The sequence below is a fragment of the Schistocerca americana genome, chromosome X (assembly GCF_021461395.2).
Source record: "Schistocerca americana isolate TAMUIC-IGC-003095 chromosome X, iqSchAmer2.1, whole genome shotgun sequence".
Lineage (NCBI taxonomy): Eukaryota > Metazoa > Arthropoda > Insecta > Orthoptera > Acrididae > Schistocerca > Schistocerca americana.
Window position 1 is genome coordinate 481,850,693 of NC_060130.1, and position 22,609 is coordinate 481,873,301.

The 22,609-nt window shown below is 36.5% G+C and overlaps 1 protein-coding gene across 1 annotated transcript in view; it reads left to right on the forward strand.

Annotated features, from left to right (window-relative positions):
* The window catches only part of LOC124555630 (calcium-dependent secretion activator-like), a 1,496,314-nt gene that overhangs the window by 580,571 nt on the left and 893,134 nt on the right, over positions 1 to 22,609 (forward strand). Inside the window, exon 7 of the mRNA XM_047129606.1 lies at positions 12,275 to 12,354. Coding sequence (XP_046985562.1) covers positions 12,275 to 12,354 — 80 coding nt within the window. The remainder of the gene's footprint in view (positions 1 to 12,274; positions 12,355 to 22,609) is intronic.

Below are 22,609 nucleotides of genomic sequence, written 5' to 3' on the forward strand. Positions count from 1 at the left end.
AAAACAAAATATCTTGAGAATGAAATGAAAGATCTTTCTGCTCTCAATTTTAAATATAATTTTGATATCTTATCTATGTTTCATTCACTGTAATGTATGAGCTAAAATCAATCGTACACAAAGTTTGTGCTATGGATTTTTACCTCTATGACCTCTTTAAAATTTCATATGATGTTTTACTTAATGTGATGCAGTGCAAGTAAATATGATGGATAACAAAAAGAAATTCATTTGTTTATTGAGTGAATATATCAGACTGTAAGGTGTGCAAAGATAAATTTTTCCACATAATAGTTTTCCAAAAATTGTATGATAAGTAGGCCTATTTCACAACATCTGGAATGTTGTCTCTTGTCAGACACATTCATTTGGCAAGCAGTACAGCTGTAACAAAAGTTGTCTCAGTATGGAATACCCAGAGCACTTCTGTAGCAGCAAAAGGGTTATAGATGGAGTGCAAGCTTACGTTGGAGAAGGATGGGGAAGAAAATTAGCAGTGTTCTTAAAAAAAAGGAGGGGGCAATCTGATATGTTGTTGATTTTGGGTAATCACAGAAAACCTGTATCAGGACAGCCAAATGGAAGCATGAATTGCTGTCATCCCAAGTAAGTATATAGTGCCTTACCAGTTCACCATGTTTGCACTTTTCCAAATATTTTAGGCTATAAGACTGTTAATGCCAGATCATCCATGGTCATCTGGAGTGAAATTATGTTTAAAAAGGCTCTCTTAAAGTTATCCTGCAACCTGACAAATGTGAAAATTACCATATGCAAAATTTCTGAATGGTGCAATCTTGCTGAAATATTTAGAAATGCAAGAATTGTGATTTTGGATGAAATTAATTGAAAATTAAGGATTTTATGGCCATAAAAAAACAAATTTGTTGGAAGCTTTGGTTGGCAGTTAATCATCACCATTTGCTTCAATGCATTTTCCATAATGTTATACTAGATTCAGCAACACTTTTGTATAGACCTGTGCTGTGTGGGAATTGAAACAATTGAAAGTGGCAGCGTTGAGTTCTTCAACATCTTCAAACAGTTGTCCAGCAAGACATTATTTCAAATGTAAGACAAGGTCAGGACTACGGAATGGGTGTCTAAAGCTTCCTAGAGGAAATAGTGAATATACCTTTGGCTGTATCAGCAATGTGTAGATGCACATTATTGTTGAGAAATGTCATGGAAAACATTTTCACATGCCCTTCGTTTTGAGTGGTGTTCAACATGAGAAAATTCATCAACTGGAACATGAGTTATCTATCAGATCAGTTTTTTAGTCTCCTTGTTGCATGCTTTCATCGCCTGCTACAACTTTCTTCATCATGCACATTTTTATAATCACTTCTGAAACCTTGGCTTTAAGATCTGGCCATTTCTTTACCCATTACTAGAAGGCTTATGTCAAATTTCTGGTGAATTTGAGCACCTGCAAAGTGTTTGACACACAGTGAATTATAGCAAGCATTTTGCAACTGGTTGGAGAATCAGTTTTAAAAACCATTGTATTTTCCTCCACTCAGTCAAATGATAACAGAATCAAAACAGGACTTCGGTGGCTTTATAAACAATCAATGGATGGTGCTGCATTTGTGTGATTTTGTTGTGAATTGTCAACATTTAAATATATGCAAACAGCTCTTACTTTTTGAATGGTCCTCATATTACAGAGAACAACAGAGGGAGTAAAGCCTTTAATTGAGAGTTTTAGGAGATGTAAATTAAATAAAATCTAATGGCTGATGTTACAGTGTTACTAACTTCAAATTTTTATCAGACACAACCCATGATGTTCAGTGGAAAGAGGGCTGAAGAACTAAACTTGTGTTTCAAGAGCTTTGTTGTGGGTACGTCAGATAATGTTGTCCAGCTTATGAACAACATGGGAGCACACCTAAGAGGTCAAATGTAGGTCTACAGTGAACAAAATTAGTTCTTTTTGCAGATGACAGTAGCATTGTAGCCAAACTAAGCAGATATATAGCAGCAAAAGAAATGATAAACTGGTTTTCTGCAAATGGTCTCACACTCAATTCTAGAAAGACACAACATATTCAGTTCTGTTCATCTAGGTGTTCTACACCAAATATAAGTGTAATGCATGGTGAGGAAGTAATAAACGGGGTAGAAACTTCAAAATTATTGGGTGTTATTATTGATGAGAATTTAAACTGGAAAAGGCACATTTTAGAACTCCTAAAACAAGTTACGATCATTGAAAATCTTGGGGAGAGACAGATCGGTAAGTTGACAGCTTTGTGACAGTGAATTTCAAAATCAGATTTGTTGATGTTGTCGAGCAGGAGATACATCATCCATTGTAAATTTTTTATTTATCTTAGTGATTGCAAACCCATGAACTCAAAATTGCACATGAAATCTTCTTTATTTAGATATATTACTAGTTTCAGCTAACAATCTAGGCTATCTTCAGATCTGAAATGTAAAACAAACTTTTTCCCCATGTTAGCAACATGAAACAGCTTACTGAACTGCACATAATATTATAGCAGTTTTCAAGAGTATATACACAAGTTACCATAAAACATTTTTGATTAGTGTTGGTGTCAGTAGGAACCAAAATTACTAATGTTGTGTAAGTCGATAATGCACCATTTTTAAAATATGGAAACTTGATGCCACACACTCTGATTGGCCATGGGGCTGGATGCTCTGGACAATGCATGACTGCGAATGCTTTGCCTGCCGGAGATCACGATGTATCCAAGGTGGCCCCCATGCTCGGTGGTAACATGCCAGCTTTCCACTCTGGGGGCCTGGGGTGAATCTGCTGGGGTCCCGACACATCCATTGTAGTTTCATGATAAGACATATCAGAGCAAACCGATTAACATTAGTTCATATACAGAAAGGTGTCAGCCCTGAAAAGGGCCGTTTTTGTAGCTAGGACCTACTTAAAGCAGGTGCCCAAACTGACGATCCTCTGACACGACACAAGCTTGGTCTCATGGAGTGGTGTTTTTCCAAACTCTTTCAAAGATCCCTGGCATTGTCCTCATGTGATTGGTGGCATGTGGAATGCATTCCATTAATTCCTCTCTGTTTCTATGTGGTTCACATCCAGGTAGATGAACTAGAACCTTGAAGGAGGTCCTACGAGCACCTCTGCCAATTACCCAGCCATTGAAGAGTTCTTTAAATATCTGTGCACAGTACAACTGTTATCCCACCATGCTGCAACCACATGTGTAGCCATATGTCCAGGGGAACGTGTTCCAGCAGGCTGGGTAGAGTTTCTTCCAAAAAGTGAAGGTAATTTTCCCCAGTAAGTCGAGGTGGTAGATGGACCAGCCCAGTGAGATGGTCTCCCAAATGTTGCTCAAATGTTGAACAAAAAATAGCTCTTGGTGTCCATGGACGTACGTTACATGAGAATTTCCCCTTGCCCAGTAATGAATGTTTCGAGTGTTGCAAAGGCCATCCCAATGAAAGGTGCACTTGTCAGTAAACAACACAATGACGGGGAAGTTGGGATCTCATGCAACACACTGTATAAACCACCTGTAAAAGCCTAGCCTGTGTTCATAGTCCACCATAGTATTTAGGTCTCAGACAGGGTTGAAACTAAATGAATGCTGGCTGCCATCCCTCAAAACTTCCCAGAATAACTGATGAGTGTCCCGCACATTGTGTCCAACTGCTCAAATACTTGTTGTAGATGCTTCCTCGAAGCGCTTGAGAACAGTCTCTTCAAATGCAGCATCCTGTCATGTTTGAGGTCTTCCAGCATCACTATGATATCCTTCCAATGAGCCTGTTTCGCCAAGTGGCCGGTGAATTGCTGTAAAAGTTTGCAGGTGTGGGCAGCGTCTTGGTTGGTACTGTTCCTCATACAACTGTCAAGCTTCATGCGTGCTGTTGTGGGCTAGTACATAAACAAAAACCATATCTCATTGTTCTTCAAACAAATACTGTGCCGCTGTGCTCATTGTATGGCTAAATTGCAAGAGATGTGTGTGTGCTCTGAAGCAAAGCTTACGTGTGAATGCCTCTGATGTGAGGTGGAGACAAACAGCGAGACCTATTCGACATGTGTGCGTATCACGTTGGGACAGTGATGGGGCGAGGGAGATTTGCATGTGTAAACTGACAACCATAGCACTGCCCGTTAACTGAGTAATGGCAACAGGCCAATCCCACAGCCAATCACTGCATGGCAGCAAGTTTTCGTTGTTTAAAACTGGTGCAGTGTTGACCTGTGCAACATTAGTAATTTTGGTTCTTTCTCGCATCAGCTATCCAGGGTTAAAATTTCGTGAGATAATATTTCTCCACCCTGTATGTATATGTTGCACAACATAGCACATGTGAATAATACGACAGCTGATGCACATTACAACATTCAAGAAATGCAACATTCAGCATGTACATAGTATACACATGTATGGCCAGTACTATAGAGAAATGGGAACTGACACATTGCCTGAGGTGAAGACTGCTAGGTGGTGCTAACAGCTGGCTATATAACCTACATAAAATCTACATGTTCTAATAATATTTTAAAGAATGAGCAGTAGATGTATGTAAAATTAAGTACAGACATCAACACAGCTTATCTTATAGTTAAACCAACAGGACTTTAATAATAGTAACTACCATGATAGGAATCTGTTGAAGTTATATAAACCAAGCTATATAATTTTATGTAACCCTTTATGAGATACTTTACAATGAATTACTAGCCTTAGGCAGTTTCAAAAAATATTTCATTTTTAATATTTGTTTATAAAATGAACAAAATTATAAGCAACATTGCCAACATGTAATACCATGGGTCATAATTGTGGTTGAACTAATGACAGACAGTTTTCCATCATTACAATGGTAACAGATCATAAAAATAGATTATAATTTTATTAAACTGAAAGTGATACAAAATGTGTGATAATGTATACGATGAAAGAACAGTAATTTTTAACATATTACACCACATGTCTTCATAACAAACCATGCTTTAAGGAGCATCACTCATATCCAGTGTTATGAATCATAATGGAGGTCAAAACAATGTCAGGCAATATTTATGTTTTAGGGATTTTACTAGGTAATAACAATGGATTATTCAATTTATTAAAATGAAAAAAGTACAACATGTATGGTAATATAAGTAATATAAATGAAATTATAAAAGATAAAATAAGCTCTGTTGCTAGGTGCTTACCAAGTGCATCATACATAAAAGTACAACAGTAAGGTTACTGGAATTTTTCATGATCTTATGTATTCCATATACCATAACTCAACATACACTTTCAGAAATATGTATTTGTAACCAAATTTTTACCATGCGTTATTACACGGTTATCATTCCCACTCTTATGAGAAAAATCTTACAGACCTGGACATTATGCAGTTTCTAGAATACATCGGTGAGTTGTAGTCCCTAGTAGTCTTCCACATGTAGGTGGTATCATTGACTAAGCTCAGATCAATGGAAGGTGGAAGCCATTATAAGTTAACTGTCTTCCTAAGAATATTAAAAGTATTCAGTCCACTATACGTACTTCATATAAAATACATAGATACATAGATATTATTATCGTGCCTTGTCTTAGGAGTACAATTAGAAGACTAAATAATTTGATCCAATATATCTACTTCATCTACAGTACAGAGATACATAAATATTGTTAGTATGGCTTGTCTTAATGTTGAGTGTGTCAGTTATTATTTTTTATTTTCTCTGTCTCTTTTCTGTATTAATGTATATTTTCAGTTTTATGATTATCTTTCAAATGCACTAGCTATGAACAATAAAACCTGTTTTTAACTAACTCACATATGGAAGTTGTCATTATAAGAAAGATTTTAATGATGCGTGAAGTCATAATTGCACCAACACTAATCAAAAATATACACAAATCGAAAAAGGTTTTGCATCACCCTGTTTCTCAGAACTCCTGAAGATAGACATTGAATGTGGATATTGTATCACAGACACAGTACCTTTGACTGTTCAGAGATGTCACTAAACCTGCCAAAAGATGTAAACAACCATACATGAGCAGCGCCTATTAGATGGAGGGGGTCCGAAAGCCAATCAGTTCCAGTCATTACACCAGGAAGGAGGTACATGGTTCGTGTTGTCTGTAGTTCAACCATGCCAAGATGCTCAATACAACAGTTTGATCACATCCACAATGTTACTTTGTGCTAGGAATGGTTCTCAACAAGGGAAGTCTCCAGGCATCTCTGAGTGAACCAAAGCAATGGTGTTTGGACATGGAGGAGATACAAAGAAACAGGAACTATCAATGACATGCCTTGCTCAGACTGCCCAAGGGCTACTAATGCAGTGGATGACTGTTATCTACAGATTATGGCTCAGAGGAACCCTGACAGCAACACCACCATGTTGAATAATGCTTTTTGTGCAGCCACAGGAGATTGTGTTATGACTCAAACTGTGTCCAGTGGGCTGCATGATGTGCAACTTCGCTCCTGACATCCATAGTGAGGTCCATCTTTGCAACCACGACACCATGGAGCGTGGTACAGATGGGCCCAACAACATGCTGAATAGACTGCTCAGGACTGGCATCATGTTCTCTTCACCAGTGACTGTCGCATATGCCCTCAACCAGACAATCGTCAGAGACATGTTTGGAGGCAACCCAGTCAGGCTGAACACCTTAGACACACTGTGAAGTGAGTACAACAAGGTCGAGGTTCCCCGTTGTTTTGGGGTGGCATTATGTGGGACCAATGTATGCCGCTGGTCCACTGGTGGTCATGGAAGGCACCGTAATGGCTGTACGATACATGAATGCCATCCTCTGACCGATAGTGCAGCCATATTGGCAGAACATTGATGAGGTATTCATCTTCATGGATGACAAATTGCACCCCCATCATGCACATCTTGTTAATGACTTCCTTCAGGATAATAACATCACTCAACTAGAGTGGCCAGAATGTTCTCCAATCATGAACCCTATCAAACATGCCTGGAATAGATTGAAAAGGGCTGTTCATGGACGGCATGACCCACCAACCTCTCTGAGGGATCTATGCTGAATTGCCATTGAGGAGTAGGACAATCTGGACCGACAGATGTGATCCACTAGCTAAAAATGAAGATATAGTCAACCAGGGAAATAAGAAAAATGATTTCATGTCTCCAAGAAGTACCTTGAGGAAGCAACAAAATATTAAACATTTGTGAAATCTTGTGCCAAGTGAGAAAAATAAGAAAGTGATGTTTACATATTTTCAACTATCCACGGAAAAGGCTTAGCAGGCACTATGCAAGCTAAACAAAAAGTAACTGGTTTTACCCATCCTGGCATGCCTCTAAATGAGGTACTAAAAGACTGTGAAAGAACAGTGACAAAAGGTTCCAACTGTGTTATTATTGGGGGAGGAAACAATGTATATAAGAACAAAAGTGTAAATGCAACCCGGGCTCTAAGAGAATCTTTAGGAAAACTTATACATTCTGATGTATATGTCGTAAGCATTCCACACAGGCATGATATGACGGAAGCTTCATGTGTAAACAGAGAAATTGTCAACAGGTACAGAATATTCCAGGAGATATATAGCATTTTCTTTCATGTTACATTTATTGAAGCAACAAGCTCAATGAGAGAACATTTCACAAAGCAAGGCCTGCACAGAAACAACTATGGTAAATAAATTCTGTGCAAAGAATTATTAGAAAAAAATTAGCAGCACACAAGAAAAGTACATAGACCTATACCACTATCAGTGAAGGAAGAAATAGGAAATACAATACTGTATCCAGTAACAGACTCAGAGTAGCCACAAGATGAAAGAACAGAAGAGGAAACATCACTTTGCCCGGCAAAGGAGGTAAAAGCAGTGTCATCACCAGCAGAAAAAGGAGCAGTGTCATCACCAGCAGAAGAAGGAGCTGTGTCGTCACCTGCAGAAGAAGAACCGGTGACAAAGATCCTGCAGGTGAGATACAGGAGAGGGGAACGAACAAAGAAGCAAAAGCATCTCAAGGAGCAAGATTTTTTGTACCACCAGGTAAAAAGAAAGGTGCCATAGAAAATCAGAACACCTATTTCTAATAGAATAATCTTGCAGCAGAATTTATAGTATGCATCTAGTAAATTAGAACAGATAGAAGTACTAGTAGCTGCTGAGTTACTACATATATTTAGTATGTCAGAACATGATCTGAAAGGAAATGAAATTAATCTTTTCAACATACAGGAATATTAAAAATTTGCTAATTTCTGCAGATCTGAACATAAGGGCAGAGGGGTGGCAGACTATGTACACAGTAAAATAGAGGGTATCATTTCATGGTCACTAGACAAGTGTACAGAAATGCTGTTTGAAGCTGCAGCAATACAGCCAACATATTATGGGGAAAATGTGTGATAATAGGTATCTACAGATTACCAAACAGTGAGATAAATGGATTTCTAAAGGAGTTAGAAGTACTGTTAGATAATGCTATAAGGGAATTCTCTTATATAATTGTAGCTGGTGACCTAAATATTAACACATGAAAAGACAACAAGGAGCTTTCAGGATCTGCTTAAAACTTATGGACTTTATTTAGCAATAGACAGTCCCATGAGATAGTGTAAAAAACAGAAACATTAATAGATCAAATGATCACTAATGTACAACAGAGCCAGCAGACAGTAAAGGTCATAAACATGACCATTGCAGGCCACTATGGGGTAGTAGTTGAATTAGCAGGCAACATAGGAAAGCTTGAAAAAATATTTAAAGAGTTTAGACAAACTAAGCAAACAAACATAGATAGGCTACAAAGGCTACTGGAAACTGAAGACTTAGTGAAGTATACTTCACAGAAAACCTAAATAAAGGATGGGAATCATTCTGCAAAATATTAAGCCATTACATAGATGTTGCATGTCCAGTAGTATGTAGAGAAATTAATAAGAAGAAAAATAAAAACTGGGTCACAGTAGAGGTAAAAAGGAAGAGGGAAGAGGTAAAAAGCCTGTATGAAATTTGTTGGTTAAGGCCAACCCAAGAAAATAGGGATGCACATAGGGAAAAGAAGGAAACATACACTAAACTGATAAAAAAGACTAAATCAACATCTTATGAAAACAAGAAAGCAACCTCAACAAATATCACTAAGACCATATGGTCTCTCATAAATGAAAAGAGAAAATGTGTAGGTGTGGAATACACTGATAACATAACACTTGAGGTAAATGGTAGGGAACTCAGGGATGCACATAATGTCAGCAATACCTTAAACAAACATTATATTGAAGTTGTGGACAAATTAATAACTTAAAATAATACTTCCAAAATAAACACAATAAACATTCCATATGAGACAAAATGCTTATTCTTGACTGCAACTAATGAATCAGAAATTGTGAAAATAATGCCCAATCTAAAAACAAAAAACACTGAGGGACTTGATAGTATATCCACTAAAATAATTAAATGCTGTTTACAATGGGTAGTAAAGGCATTAGCCAGTCTGATAAACTTATCTATAGAAAACGGAATAGTTCCCAATGTGCCTGAAAAAGAGTAAAGTAATCCCTATACAAAAAGGAGACTGCAAAAAAGACCCAGGAAATTACAGATCTATAACTATTACATCAGTACTCTCTAAAATAACAGAAACCATAATAAAAGACAGATTATTAAATTTTGTACAAACATGCAGTATTCTCAACGATGAACTACATGGATTCAGAAAGGGCAAATCTACTAAAACAGTAATAGCTGAATTCATGACACTTGTAACTAAAGCACTTGATGGACAGAAGAAAGTCTGTGGTATGTTCCTGGACCTATCTAAAGCATTTGATTGTGTACATCATGACATCCTGTTAGGAAAACTTCATTGTTATGGTATAAGGGGGAAAGCAGTAGACATCATTAAATGGTTTTTGGAAAATAGAAAGCGGTGTGTAGAAATAAAGCAAAAAGTGAAAAATAATATTGTAAGTGTCTTTTCAAATTTTGAAATTTTGAAATATGGTGTTCCTTGGGGATCTGTTCTTGGTCCACTACTTTTCATTTTGTATGTCAATGATACAACCAAATCAGTATCTGATAGTGTAGTCATGTATCCTGATGACATTTCATTTGTTGTTATCAGTTCTACAACAGATGACCTGCAAGAGGTGGATTCGCTAAATATGAAAAGTGGAAACAATTATTTCAGGGATAACAATCTCTTTATAAATGGAAACAAAACAACATATATGCAGATACATGCAAACAAAAAACATACTTTGGACAACATCACAGTCAGGATTGAAGACCTAGAACTAAAGGAGACAGACATCTATAAATTTCTAGGTGTAACAGTGGGCAGGTATATGGCAGGAGAATCACATAAATAACATGTGCAGCAAAATAGGTTCAAGCATATTTCCATTATAATATGTCAAAGTCAATAAATAGACACACTCTGCAAACAATGTACTGTGGACTAGTCCATTCAAACCTCTCATATGGCATCCTGGCTTGGGGAAATGCTGCAAATGCCCTCACACAAAGGGTATTAAGATTACAAAAGAGAGCCGTACGAGATATTGCAAAAGTATCACCTAGAGAATCCTGCAGAAATAAATTCAGGGAGCTAAAAATTTAAACAGTAGCATCATATATAACAGTAGCATCATATATATCTAACTGCACTGCATTGCTAAATTGAGAATGCCATGAACATAATACAAGAATAAAAAAATGACTATCATATAGAAGGAAGTAGGCTAAAATTAACATACAATGAACCTATAAATTGTGGGCGTATACTGTACAATAGTTTCCCACAATGTCCAAAGATGATAGAAAGTATGTCTCTTTTTAAAAGAAAATTAAAAAGACATCTGATCAATATTTGCCCTTACAGTGTTAAAGAATGTCTTGAAATAAAAAGTTGATTAGTGTTTCAGTGTTCATTTTTTATAATGTACTTTTAGTAACATTTTCTGTGAAAATTATATAAAATATATGTATATGTAATATCTTTTTGTAACTAGCCAATACATGTAACAGACAGCCTATAAATGCAATCATACATAAATTGATGTACAAGGTGAGTCAGGAGGAAAGGTACATGCTTTGAGGGGTGATAGTATTAGTGCTTCTGAACAAAAAACTTCATATGGAAATATGCCCTATTCCGAATGGTTTCTGAGATAGGACACATTTAATATCCATTGTTGTTTATCTTCTGTACTATCAAACATTGTCACTGTTTACAATGTACCACAGTAGTGTAGAGCTAGTTGAGATGAACAGTTTGATAGAGGACACTTGTGGTCTATCGAGTTGGGAAACTACCTCAAATTGGCCTGCAAAAACTATTTAAGCTATAGCTCATGTGCGTTGAGTGAGTTTTTCAACATTCTAGTACTCTCTTCACAAGAACCATTAGGTCTAGAGAAAAAAATGAATAGGACCTTTTTTTTTTTTTTTTTTTTTTGAGGAAATTTAATATAGTTTAATTTTGTACCGTGATGCGTTTTCACTGGAGGATGTGTTTTTAGAGTTCTTGAAGGAAAACATACAAGAGTAATATAAAATGTGTTCTATTTCAGAAACCATTCAGAATAGGGCAAATGTTCATATGAAGTTTTTTGTTCAGAATCACTAGTACTATCTCTCCTCAGTACATGCACCTTTCCTCCTGACTTACCCTGTTTATCACTGTATTTTTCAGTTATCTATATGCAAGATTTATGTAAACATGAAGTGTCCAATACCATTGTAAGAAATAATCTATGAACAAATAAAGAAAGAATAAAGAATTCACTTTGCATTATGGAGTAGTAGCAGCAATTTCTCTCACAGGTGTTTTGTTTCTTCAGTGTGTATAAAACTGGTGCTATTCATGGTAGGAATTAATTCTCCTGAGATTCAGCAAACAATTCTCACCTGAAGATGGGGAAGGTGGATTCCTGAAGTATTTTGACATGATAACTGTATAATCCAGATGCAAACCCAAAAAGAATATAAGGAATTAATGTGATGAGAAAGATTAGGTTATCATATATTTCTTATATATTTGTTCAAATATTATAAACACATTAAACAACTAGATGATATAATGAGTTATGTCTGTCAGCCAAAGTACTAGAAATGCAATTTGAAAATGTTGACCTACACAGAAATTGAATAATGTTTTCATATACAGCTTGACACTGATTATGAAATAACAACCCTTCTTTCTCTAATCAAACAATGCCTGCTATCTCTGTAATTGTTCCTAGATAACTGATTGACAAGCAACTTATTAAAGTTAATGTTTCTGCTTTTACAGATCTTTACCTGAGATAGATGGCCTCAGTAAAGAAACAGTCCTGACATCATGGATGGCAAAATTTGACTGCATTTTTAAAGGTATCTGTGTCTATAAGCTCACATTATTTCCACTGTCAGTCACATACATTTGAAAACTGACATATCATAGCATATAATGTAAGATGCATGACAAAATGTGGAGTCATTAATGTATTTTGATTGTTCTGTCAGCTCCGAATAACAATTTCATTGTAGTTCATTTTGTATTATTTGGTCTTATTTAACTGCTGCTGTGTCATCATCAAAGAGGTTAGTGTGCCTATAAGCTCACATTACTTCCACTGTCAGTAACATGTATTTGAAAACAGGTGTATCATTGCGTATGATGAAAAATACAAGAAGAAATGTGAAGGTGTCAGTGTATTGTACTTATTCTGTCAGTTTCCAATAACATCTTCATTGTAGTCTATTGTGTATTATTTAGCCTTATTTAACTGTTGCTGTGTCATCAGCAAAGAGGTCTCAGGGAAAACTCCACTTGTTTTCCTGCCTTATGATCTGATTCTGTCTCAATTCAAGGTTGTCAGTGACATTTCCTCTTTCCTGCATGCTTTGCTCTTCCATTACCTGTTCTTGTTTGATGCCTTTTGATTTAAAAGAAAGAACTGTTTATCAAAAACCATATTTGCTTTTGAGATTCTTTAAATTCAATTTCATGGTTTAATAAGTGAGAGTGTTCTTATTCAAAATTGTATATTATTTTTCCTTTCTTTCAAATTTCTGCAGATTTCCTGATACTCGGACTATATTAATTACTTTAGTCTTTCGATATCCTCTGTTTTTCTTTACCTATCACTCTTTCAGCACTTTTCTTTAGCCCAAGTCTTATACTCTCTTAGAATTTCAGCTACTTCCATCACCTCTGAAATAGCAAGTGTTACTAATACTTGTAATTTGTATTGTATTTATTGTAGAAAATTAATGTTTCTTAAATGTAGTTCTTTATTATGATCTGAATAGCAACTGTCAAAATTTCCTTTCCTACATCTGCATAATATAAAATACTGCTCTGATTCCTATCTCAACCTGTTCATCTTTTGACAGTGTAGTTTTGCTTGTTTTAATTTGTAAACATTCACTCTCTCTCTCTCTCTCTCTCTCTCTCTCTCTCTCTCTCTCTCTCTCTCTCTCTCTCTCACACACACACACACACACACACACACACACACACACACACACACACACACACACAAAGAGAGAGAGAGAGAGAGAGAGAGAGAGAGAGAGAGAGAGAGAGAGAGAGTGAGAGAGAGGAGAGAGGGGGGAGGGGGGGGGGGGGGAGGAAAGAAGGGAGGAAGGAGGGAAGGAAGGAAGGAGGAGGAGGAGGGGATGAAGAAGAGAGGGATGGGATGCAAGGTGTGCAGTGGAAACTAGGTGGAGGAGGTGGTAGATGAATCTAATTTGTTGAATAAAAGATGTTTTTGACTGTTGTCCCAAAACCCTTAATTTGGAACAAATTACGAGACAAGAAATATCTTATCTGTTCTTATTTTAGGTAATCACAGGCATTTGCATACATATTACATATAGGAGTAACATAATGTAGTTCCCAAAAGTAACATTATTGTGGCAAAATTAGATTGATTGCAGTTTACGTAACGAGTTGCCAAGACATACATTAAAGCAAATACAGCCACAAATATGGATACAGATCATAATTAAATTTTATTTTTACAACTCTGTAAAATTTTTATTACTAAAATTGGTCTTTTTTCATGTGTTTTGATGCACACAAGCATATCATCATTCATTTTTCTTTCAATTTTTTGGTAAAAAAACCTTTCTGCCATAATGAAGGCAAGACAAAAACTATGATTTTTGGGTCACCATGACGTCTTAGGAGTAGATGAAATGTTTTTATTTGAAATATTTCAAGAAAACAAATGAGATGAGAGCATCATGAAAGAAGAAGGGGATTGGTTGTCTGCAAAATACCAGTGACTAAGAAAAAAGGAATTTTAAGTACAGATGTGAAAACATGATCCAAGAGAGAGAAGTAATCATACTTTTAGACAGCCATGGTAAAGGTGTTGCTCCCAATATGTGAAACAAGACTGCCAAAGTGGAACATCAAAACCATGAATTAAAATAAATGAAATACTAAAGGGCTATAAAATTTCACTCAGTCCTGGATGCAACTGCTCAGTACTAGGAGATTCATATGATGTTTGTAATAATGAAAGTGTACAAAGTGTAAGAGTTCTAAAAGATACACTGCAGGGAACCCAGAAGTGAACTTATTGTTGGTAGACATAACACAAAGATATTATCTAATGCAAAATTCATCTGTAAATACAGAGATAATTAAAATTAACAAGAAAATCAAGACAGTATGCAGTAGTATGCCAGATGCAATAATTGTACATGTAAGATCTTTGGTGAGAGATAATTTTACAAAGCATTGGTTTAATAGATGTAGGAAAGGAAAAAGGTATATGTGTAAAGAAAAACTAAAAGTAATCAGTGAAAATTCCATTTAAAACCAGAAGCCACACAGATATCAGTGTCCTCAGCCATAATTTCATTTCAAACAAGTGAAATTGATTCCACTACAGAAAAATCACGATTAGCAGCACCAGAAGGGGTAGAGAAAGTACAACACAGAAAAGGGTCAGAAGAGCAAAACAAACAAGTGACAATATCAGCAGAAACAACAGCATCTGATCCAGTAGATAAGGCAACTGTATGTGCTGCTGCAGAGGTAACTGCATCATCAAGACAAAGGAATGAAATACCATAAGTCCTAGAAACACCCAAAGGGGAGCTTACTCAAAGTAGCAGATGTGGCTATAATTGGAGTGGGCTTAATTGAGCAAATGGCCACATCAGAAAGTAAGGATTATTTCACAGATGCAGTTGGGTATGTAGTGGGAGAAACAGGCACAAAATAATTTTCAGCTGTAGATGGAAAACAAAGAACAAGTGCAACATGGAAAAGGAAAACAGTGTTTCCTGTATGGATGAATGATTTTTTATTTACCGCTGAAAAGAAGAAGTCTACAGGGTAAGCAGTGATGAACAGTTTACTGGTCTAATAATTCTCTACCAAAGTATTCATTCAGTGAGTAACAAACTAGAGCAAGTTTAAATTGTGCTCCTTTCATCATACGTCAGTAGTATTAAGGTACTACTTTGAGTAGAGAGACATTTAATAAGTATATAATTATCAAAATGAGCACACACAAAATATGTTTCTTTTGTCATCTTAAAATCTACATTAGAGAATTCACAATTTTGAAATAAATTTACCATATAAGGGATGAACTGAGTGATGAATAGGCACATAATAACAAACACTGAGCTCTTTGGATAGTCTTCCAACTTTCATTCTCCTTCAGAGCACAGTATGCACGTGTATTCTTCATACACACAATATTTATTCTTCTGGTACTGCAGTCGAACTGGGATGATTTGTCTTTGTGGTCAGAGCAGGAGAGGTGAGTTTGGAGGGACAAAGTTTAGGATGGGTCTGGTCCAGGGACACACTGCCATCCCTGGTAGAAGAAGAAGGAGAAGGGGAAATGAAGGGGTAGAAGAAGGGGAAACAGAAGGGGAAAGCATGACCAAGTAAATAACATTCATATAGTATAATTGGGAGGGGGGGGGACAGTACAGAAGATGACTACTGGGAAAATAGTATTGTACATAACATGAATATTTGTGGACACTAATGCCTTCATTAAAAACTAGTAAGTATTTGCAGCAAAGCTGATAAATTATATCATTACATCATCTGTTGACATTGCTACTGTAGGGGTGTGGTATCACACTGACAGAAATTGAATACAAAGCATTAGGTTGTTGCATGGGACAAGTCTATTGTATTTCAAGTATTTGGAAACAGAATACTTTGAAGAACGACAAGCGCAATTCAGATGTATTTCAGTAGCAGAATTATACTGTATGAGGGATAGAGAGGACTCTGGTTTTATGTATTCCAAATTTCAGAGTACAATGGGGTGATGCTCATTTTTGAACAGTTAGAGTGTATTGGAGGAGTATCAGGAACATGTGATGATATCCCAAGAGATATTTATTTGGGTTAACATTTGGGTGATAGTAATAGTCTGTTACAGTTTACAAGAAACCTAGTGAGGAACCTGATCATCATGGCAAACACCTTATTCACACTTGGTAATTCTTTAACAGAGAACCTTTCTGGTGTGAAAGTGGTATGAGATATCAAAGTAGAAATGGTGTTTGGTAGGTTTGATATGAAAAGAGTTTCTTCTGGTTTGCTGAAGAGGAAGAGCTGGAAAGGATGGGTGAGAGAGTGTTTAAGTTGCATAGGCAGAGGGTAAATGTGTTCGAACTGGATCCATATCACGTGCTGGAACTGGATCCATATCATGAAAACATTATCAGTCTGTATTAGGTAGAATTCCTTTAATTTGTAGCTGAATGTGTTATGATGTTTGAGTATATTTCCTTCATATTAGAGGTCACTGTTGGTGTTATGTTGTTATTCTTTTGCACAAATAATAATGCTGTACTTTTGTAGTTGGCATACTGTTGGGAAACGTAGAGTTCAAAGACAACTAGGCTGTGAGCATAGGGGATTATTAATGTTTGAGGAGATGATATTGTCTCTGGCAAGAAGGTAGTCTAAAAATGGAGCACCTTTTATACCTTAACTGCTACATTTGAGGAACATTTTAGACAATGGGTGGCTGAGGTTGTTTGATTCTCAATTGGGCCAGAGTATCTGAGCAAATGTTGATGGACTATTGGATTAGAATTGCTGGTACAAGGGTTCTTGGTGAACATTTTAGACAACTGTCACAGGCATTATGCTAGGTAGTAACTGGGTTCAACAAGACAGTGGTGGGAAATGATGTTGCTGAAAACAGCTCAAGAATGGAAATCGGTGCACTTTCACTGGTTGGGATGTTGTCATTGGAAATGATATCAGTGATAAATGTGATACAGTTTTGGATGTGATGAGTTCCTTAAAGTGGTTTTGTGGTGGAGTCATAGTTCAATGTAGTGTATTAATTTTGTTGTGAAGCTTTTGATATTGGCATTGGTTGGCTTTGCTCAGAGAAGTGTATAAGAAAGTAGGAAATAGATGGAGGAGAGTAGACCTTTAACTTCTTCATCATGATTCAGTTTGAATGTAGGAATCTGGGCAGAACTGAAACTGACTGGTGAAATATGTCAGTAAGGACCTGGGAGTCATTTAGGGATGCCAGGAGTGTTTTATTTTATTTTATTTCATTTTTAATTTTATCTATTTATTTTTTATTGGGGAGGGGGACGGGAGATTGAGTGACAAGAAAAGCGTAGTAGGTCAGTAGGTGGGTTCAGTATGCAAGTCTGGGACATGGGGTGTAGGAATTTATGGCGACAGAAATGTAATATCTTATAGATGAAACCAACTGCTTAGGGATACTGCCTTGGTAATCTTTCTTTCTGGAAGCAGAGATGCAAGGAATTGGGCTTGCCAAATTATAATCAAATAACTGGCTTGTTGAAGGTAGGATGATACACTTAAATAGGAATTCAAATAACCAGGGCACTGGTAAGATTTTATTGTTGATGTACAGTTTCAGTAATAGTGTAGGGATATAGTTCTGGAAAAGGACAGGAAAAATACTCTAAATTGATGCAGGTAGATGAATAAAATACTGGACTCACATTCAAGAGAAGTTGGGCTCAAATTCTCCTTCTGTTCATGCAGTTTTAGGATGTCTGTGGTTTCTCAAAATTGCTTAACACAAATAACAAGATGATTGCTTTGAAGAAAAAAATAGGCCAGTTTTCTTCATCAACTTTTCTGATTCTATGCTTGTGCTCTGACTTAAATGACCTTGTTGCTGATAGGACATTAAAGCATAGTCTTCCTTTCTTCTGACTTAGAAAGGGTTTTTGTTTGCTCAGACATAGAGAGAAGAAAAAATTGGAATAATCAGAGGGGAACCAAATACAAGGAGATAAAATTCAGACATAGATAAATAAATAAGATATAAACAGTCAATTGGAGAAAATTTGATAACAATGAAAAGTTAATGCTTCCAAATAATACTGTATATCTGTAGTTATACTTATGAAGTGAAAATACTTACTGTTAGGTAGTAAGAAGGATTAGCAAAACAAAAGGTAAGAGAAGTAACTGTATGGAAACAGTGAAAAAAATGTTATTTGTGTATAGAAGAGAAAATGAAACACAAGCAAAAAAACTGGCAGAGGATGAGAGTATAAAATGTGTGTATAGAAACAGTTACAAAATACTAACAGTGCAGAATGGAAAAGACTCATATGGCATAATTTATACAATAATAGAAAATGTGGTGTGGAGTGACATTAATGGATGGAAATGGTGATGATGAGGGCTACGTTGGTTGTAGGATACAGAGGAACCATGGTAAAAAGTGTGGATGAAGAAAACACAGACCTACATATCCAACTAAAATGGGGGCTGTTGAGATGGAATGGATGGTAACTTGAGAAGTGGTATGTGAGTAAGGTCAGAGGGACTTGCAAGATAAGGACTAATGAAAGTGTATCTAGTAGGGTTGCAATACCAGAAAATTTGTGAGATATATTGTTCCTACCTGCACAATCTGGGAAATATAGTGGTGTTGGGAAAAGACGAAAGACAGGGATGAAGGGTATAGGGTTTATGTTATGGCTGTGCAACATAGCCACACAAGATAGAGAGAGAGAGAGAGAGAGAGAGAGAGGGGGGGGGGGGGATTTAAAGCTCAGAAAAGGATTCATCCAAAAGCTTAACATATCTACTTTTCATTGAGTTGTTATCTTTACCTCTGAGTCATTTATGTTCGACCACAACTTCCCTTTACCAAACTTTCTATTTTATTTACTAGAAATAGAAAGATAGTTTTAACCATTTACTTCAGGTTTCATGATAAATCACTGGTAACAAATTTATTTTGGTGTACTAATATAACAATAAAAACAATCAGTTATTGATAAAATTATTTAATTTATGGATTAAAAATCTACTCACCAAGTGGCAGCAGAACACATACATAAAAGACTGCTGTGATTGGCAAGCTTTCAGAGCTAGTGCCTCCTTCTTCATGCAGAAGGGTTGAAGGAGAAGGAAGAAGGGTGAAGGAAAAGGACTGGAGAGGTCTAGGAAAAGAGGGTAGATTTTGGGAAAGTCAGCCAGTGCCCTGCGTCTGGGGAGACTTACCGTACGGGATAAGAAGGAAAGGCAAGATTGATTGATGACTGAGATTGATACTTAGTCCTCTTCTCTTCATGCTATGTATAAATACTCTCTTACCTCATACTGATAAACCAGAAATAGTTTTCTCCCCAGAGGATTCAATGTAATATATTTTCTGTGTTGTCAATGTAGGTAATAAAGGTCACTGAGTATACGGTAGTCAAATAATTACATTTCTACCCTGAGCCATGCCATATGGTGAGCACCTTAATAAAGAGGAAGACTGCACTGTAGTCCCTTCTCTAGATTGTCACACAGATGACTAAATGGTAGATATTGAAATAGGTGACAGAGGGATAGAAAAACAATTAAAATCACTCAAAAGAGGAAAAGCCCTGGACCTGATGGGATACCAGATTGATTTTACACAGAGTACATGAAGGAACATGCTCCCTTTTTTGCAGCAGTGTACCGTAGGTCTCTAGAAGAGCGTAGTGTTCCAAAGGATTGGAAAAGGGCACAAGTCATCCCCGTTTTCAAGAAGGGACATTGAAAAGATGTGCAGAACTATAGACCTATATCTCTAAAGTTGATCAGTTGTAGAATTTTGGAACACGTATTATGTTCGAGTAGAATGACTTTTCTGGAGACTAGAAATCTACTCTGTAGGAATCAGCATGGGTTTCAAAAAAGACGATCATGTGAAACCCAGTTCACACTATTCATCCACAAAACTGAGAGGGCGATAGACATAGGTTCCCAGGTAGATGCCGTGTTTCTTGACTTCCGCAAAGTGTTCGATACAGTTCCCCACAATCATTTAATGAACAAAGTAAGAACATATGGACTATCAGACCAATTGTGTGATTGGATTGAAGAGTTCCTAGATAACAGAATGCAGCATGTCATTCTCAATGGAAAGAAGTCTTCCGAAGTAAGAGTGATTTCAAGTGTGCCACAGGGGTGTGCCGTAGGACTGTTGCTATGCGCGATATACATAAATGACCTTGTGGATAACATTGGAAGTTCACTGAGGCTTTTTACGGATGATGCTGTTGTATATCGAGAGGTTGTATATTGAGAGGTTGTATTGAAATGCAGGAGGATCTACAACGAATTGACGCATGGTGCAGGGAATGGCAATTGAATCTCAATGTAGACAAGTGTAATGTGCTGCGAATACATAGAAAGAAAGATTGTTTATCATTTAGCTACAATATATCAGCTCAGCAAGTGGAAGCAGTTAATTCCATAAACTATCTGGGAGTAGGCATTAGGAGTGATTTAAAATGGAATGATCATATAAAGTTGATCATCGGTAAAGCAGGTTCCAGACTGAGATTCATTGGAAGAATTCTACGGAGATTCAATCCAAAAACAAAGGAAGCGTGTTACAGTACATTTGTTCACCCACTGCATGAATATTGCTCATCAGTGTGGGATCTGTAACAGATAGGGTTGATAGAAGAGATAGAGAAGATCCAACGGAGAGCAGCGCACATTGTTACAGGATCATCTAGTAATCGCGAAAGCATTAAGGAGATGATGGATAAACTCCAGTGGAAGACTCTGCAGGAGAGACACTCAGTAGCTCGGTACGGGCTTTTGTTGAAGTTTCGAGAACATACCTTCACCGAGGAGTCAAGCAGTATATTGCTCCCTCCTATGTATATCTTGCGAAGAGACCATGAGGAAAAAATCAGAGAGATTAGAGCCCACAAAGAGGCATACTGACAATCTTACTTTCCATGAACAATATGAGACTGGAATAGAAGGGAGAACTGATAGAGGTACTCAAAGTACCCACTGCCACACACCATCAGGTGGATTGTGGAGTATGGATGTAGATGTAGATGTAGATGTAGATAGATGCCAAAGAAGCTGTATATAAAATGTTGTAAATGTAGGTAATGAAGGTCACTGAGTATAGTACTCAAATAATTATGTTTCCATCCTGAGCCATGCCATATGGTGAGCACCTCAATGAACATGGCCTATCTCAGTTTGGTACGGGTTTGGCAGACTTGTAGTCCATGAGCTGGGGAATGGAGTGTGCCACCATTGCTCCAAAAGTTTAAACGTTTGGCATAGTTCTCTGACATATGTGCAGTGCAACATTGGAACTTTACACATCAAATGGGTTGTTTGATAATTTTCTACACTGGTATAGGAAAGTCCCTTCTAAAGAGATATACAAAACACAGAAGATAAACAAAATGTAACACACACTGTGTAAGAGATATTTTCAGTGCTACAGGCAGCTAATTGTATCATTGTATTGCTTCTAACATTTGTTTTTGTGTGTCTAATGCTCATAATACCATTTTATCACCAGTTACATCATGGACCTTCTTCTGTAAATTTGATTCATTATGTCATGTTAATATCATCAATGAAACAATGCTTTCTCTGGCTGCTATCAAGTGGTGTTTTAAATCATTTATCAAGAATAACAGAAGGCTTAATGCAAATCCTAAAAGTACACTGTTTAATACATAAACGTGCAGTAAGAATTATATGTGGTGTGAACTCAAGAACATCCTGCAGAAGCCTGTTTAGGGAACTAGGGATACTAACTACAGCTTCCCAATATATTTATTCCTTAATGAAATTTGTCATTAAAAATATATCACTTTTTCAAACCAACAGCTCAATTCATGGAATCAATACTAGAAATAAGAATAATCTTCACAAGGATTTAAAGTCACTTAGTCTTGTACAAAAAGGTGTGCATTATTCAGGAACACACATTTTCAATAACTTGCCAGCAGCCATAAAAAGCTTAACAACCAATGAAATTCAGTTTAAGAGAAGCCTAAAGGATTTATTGGTGGCCAACTCCTTCTACTCCATTGATGAATTTCTGAGGAAAACCAACTGATTTGTATATAAGTACAACATAACTTCTGCACAATTTCAGTGCAGTAATGTGTTCACTGAAAATTTGTGTGTGTGTGTGTGTGTGTGTGTGTGTGTGTGTGTGTGTGTAAGTATAATCTAACTTCTGCACCATTTCAGTGCAGTAATGTGTTCATTGTAAATAAGTATTACAGTAGTTGTATTACATGTTTCTTACCTTATAAATAAATATAAAACTTTTTTATTTTAAATTCAGTGCAATAGTATTTGTAAAATGACTCTTAGTGTTCATTAAAAAAT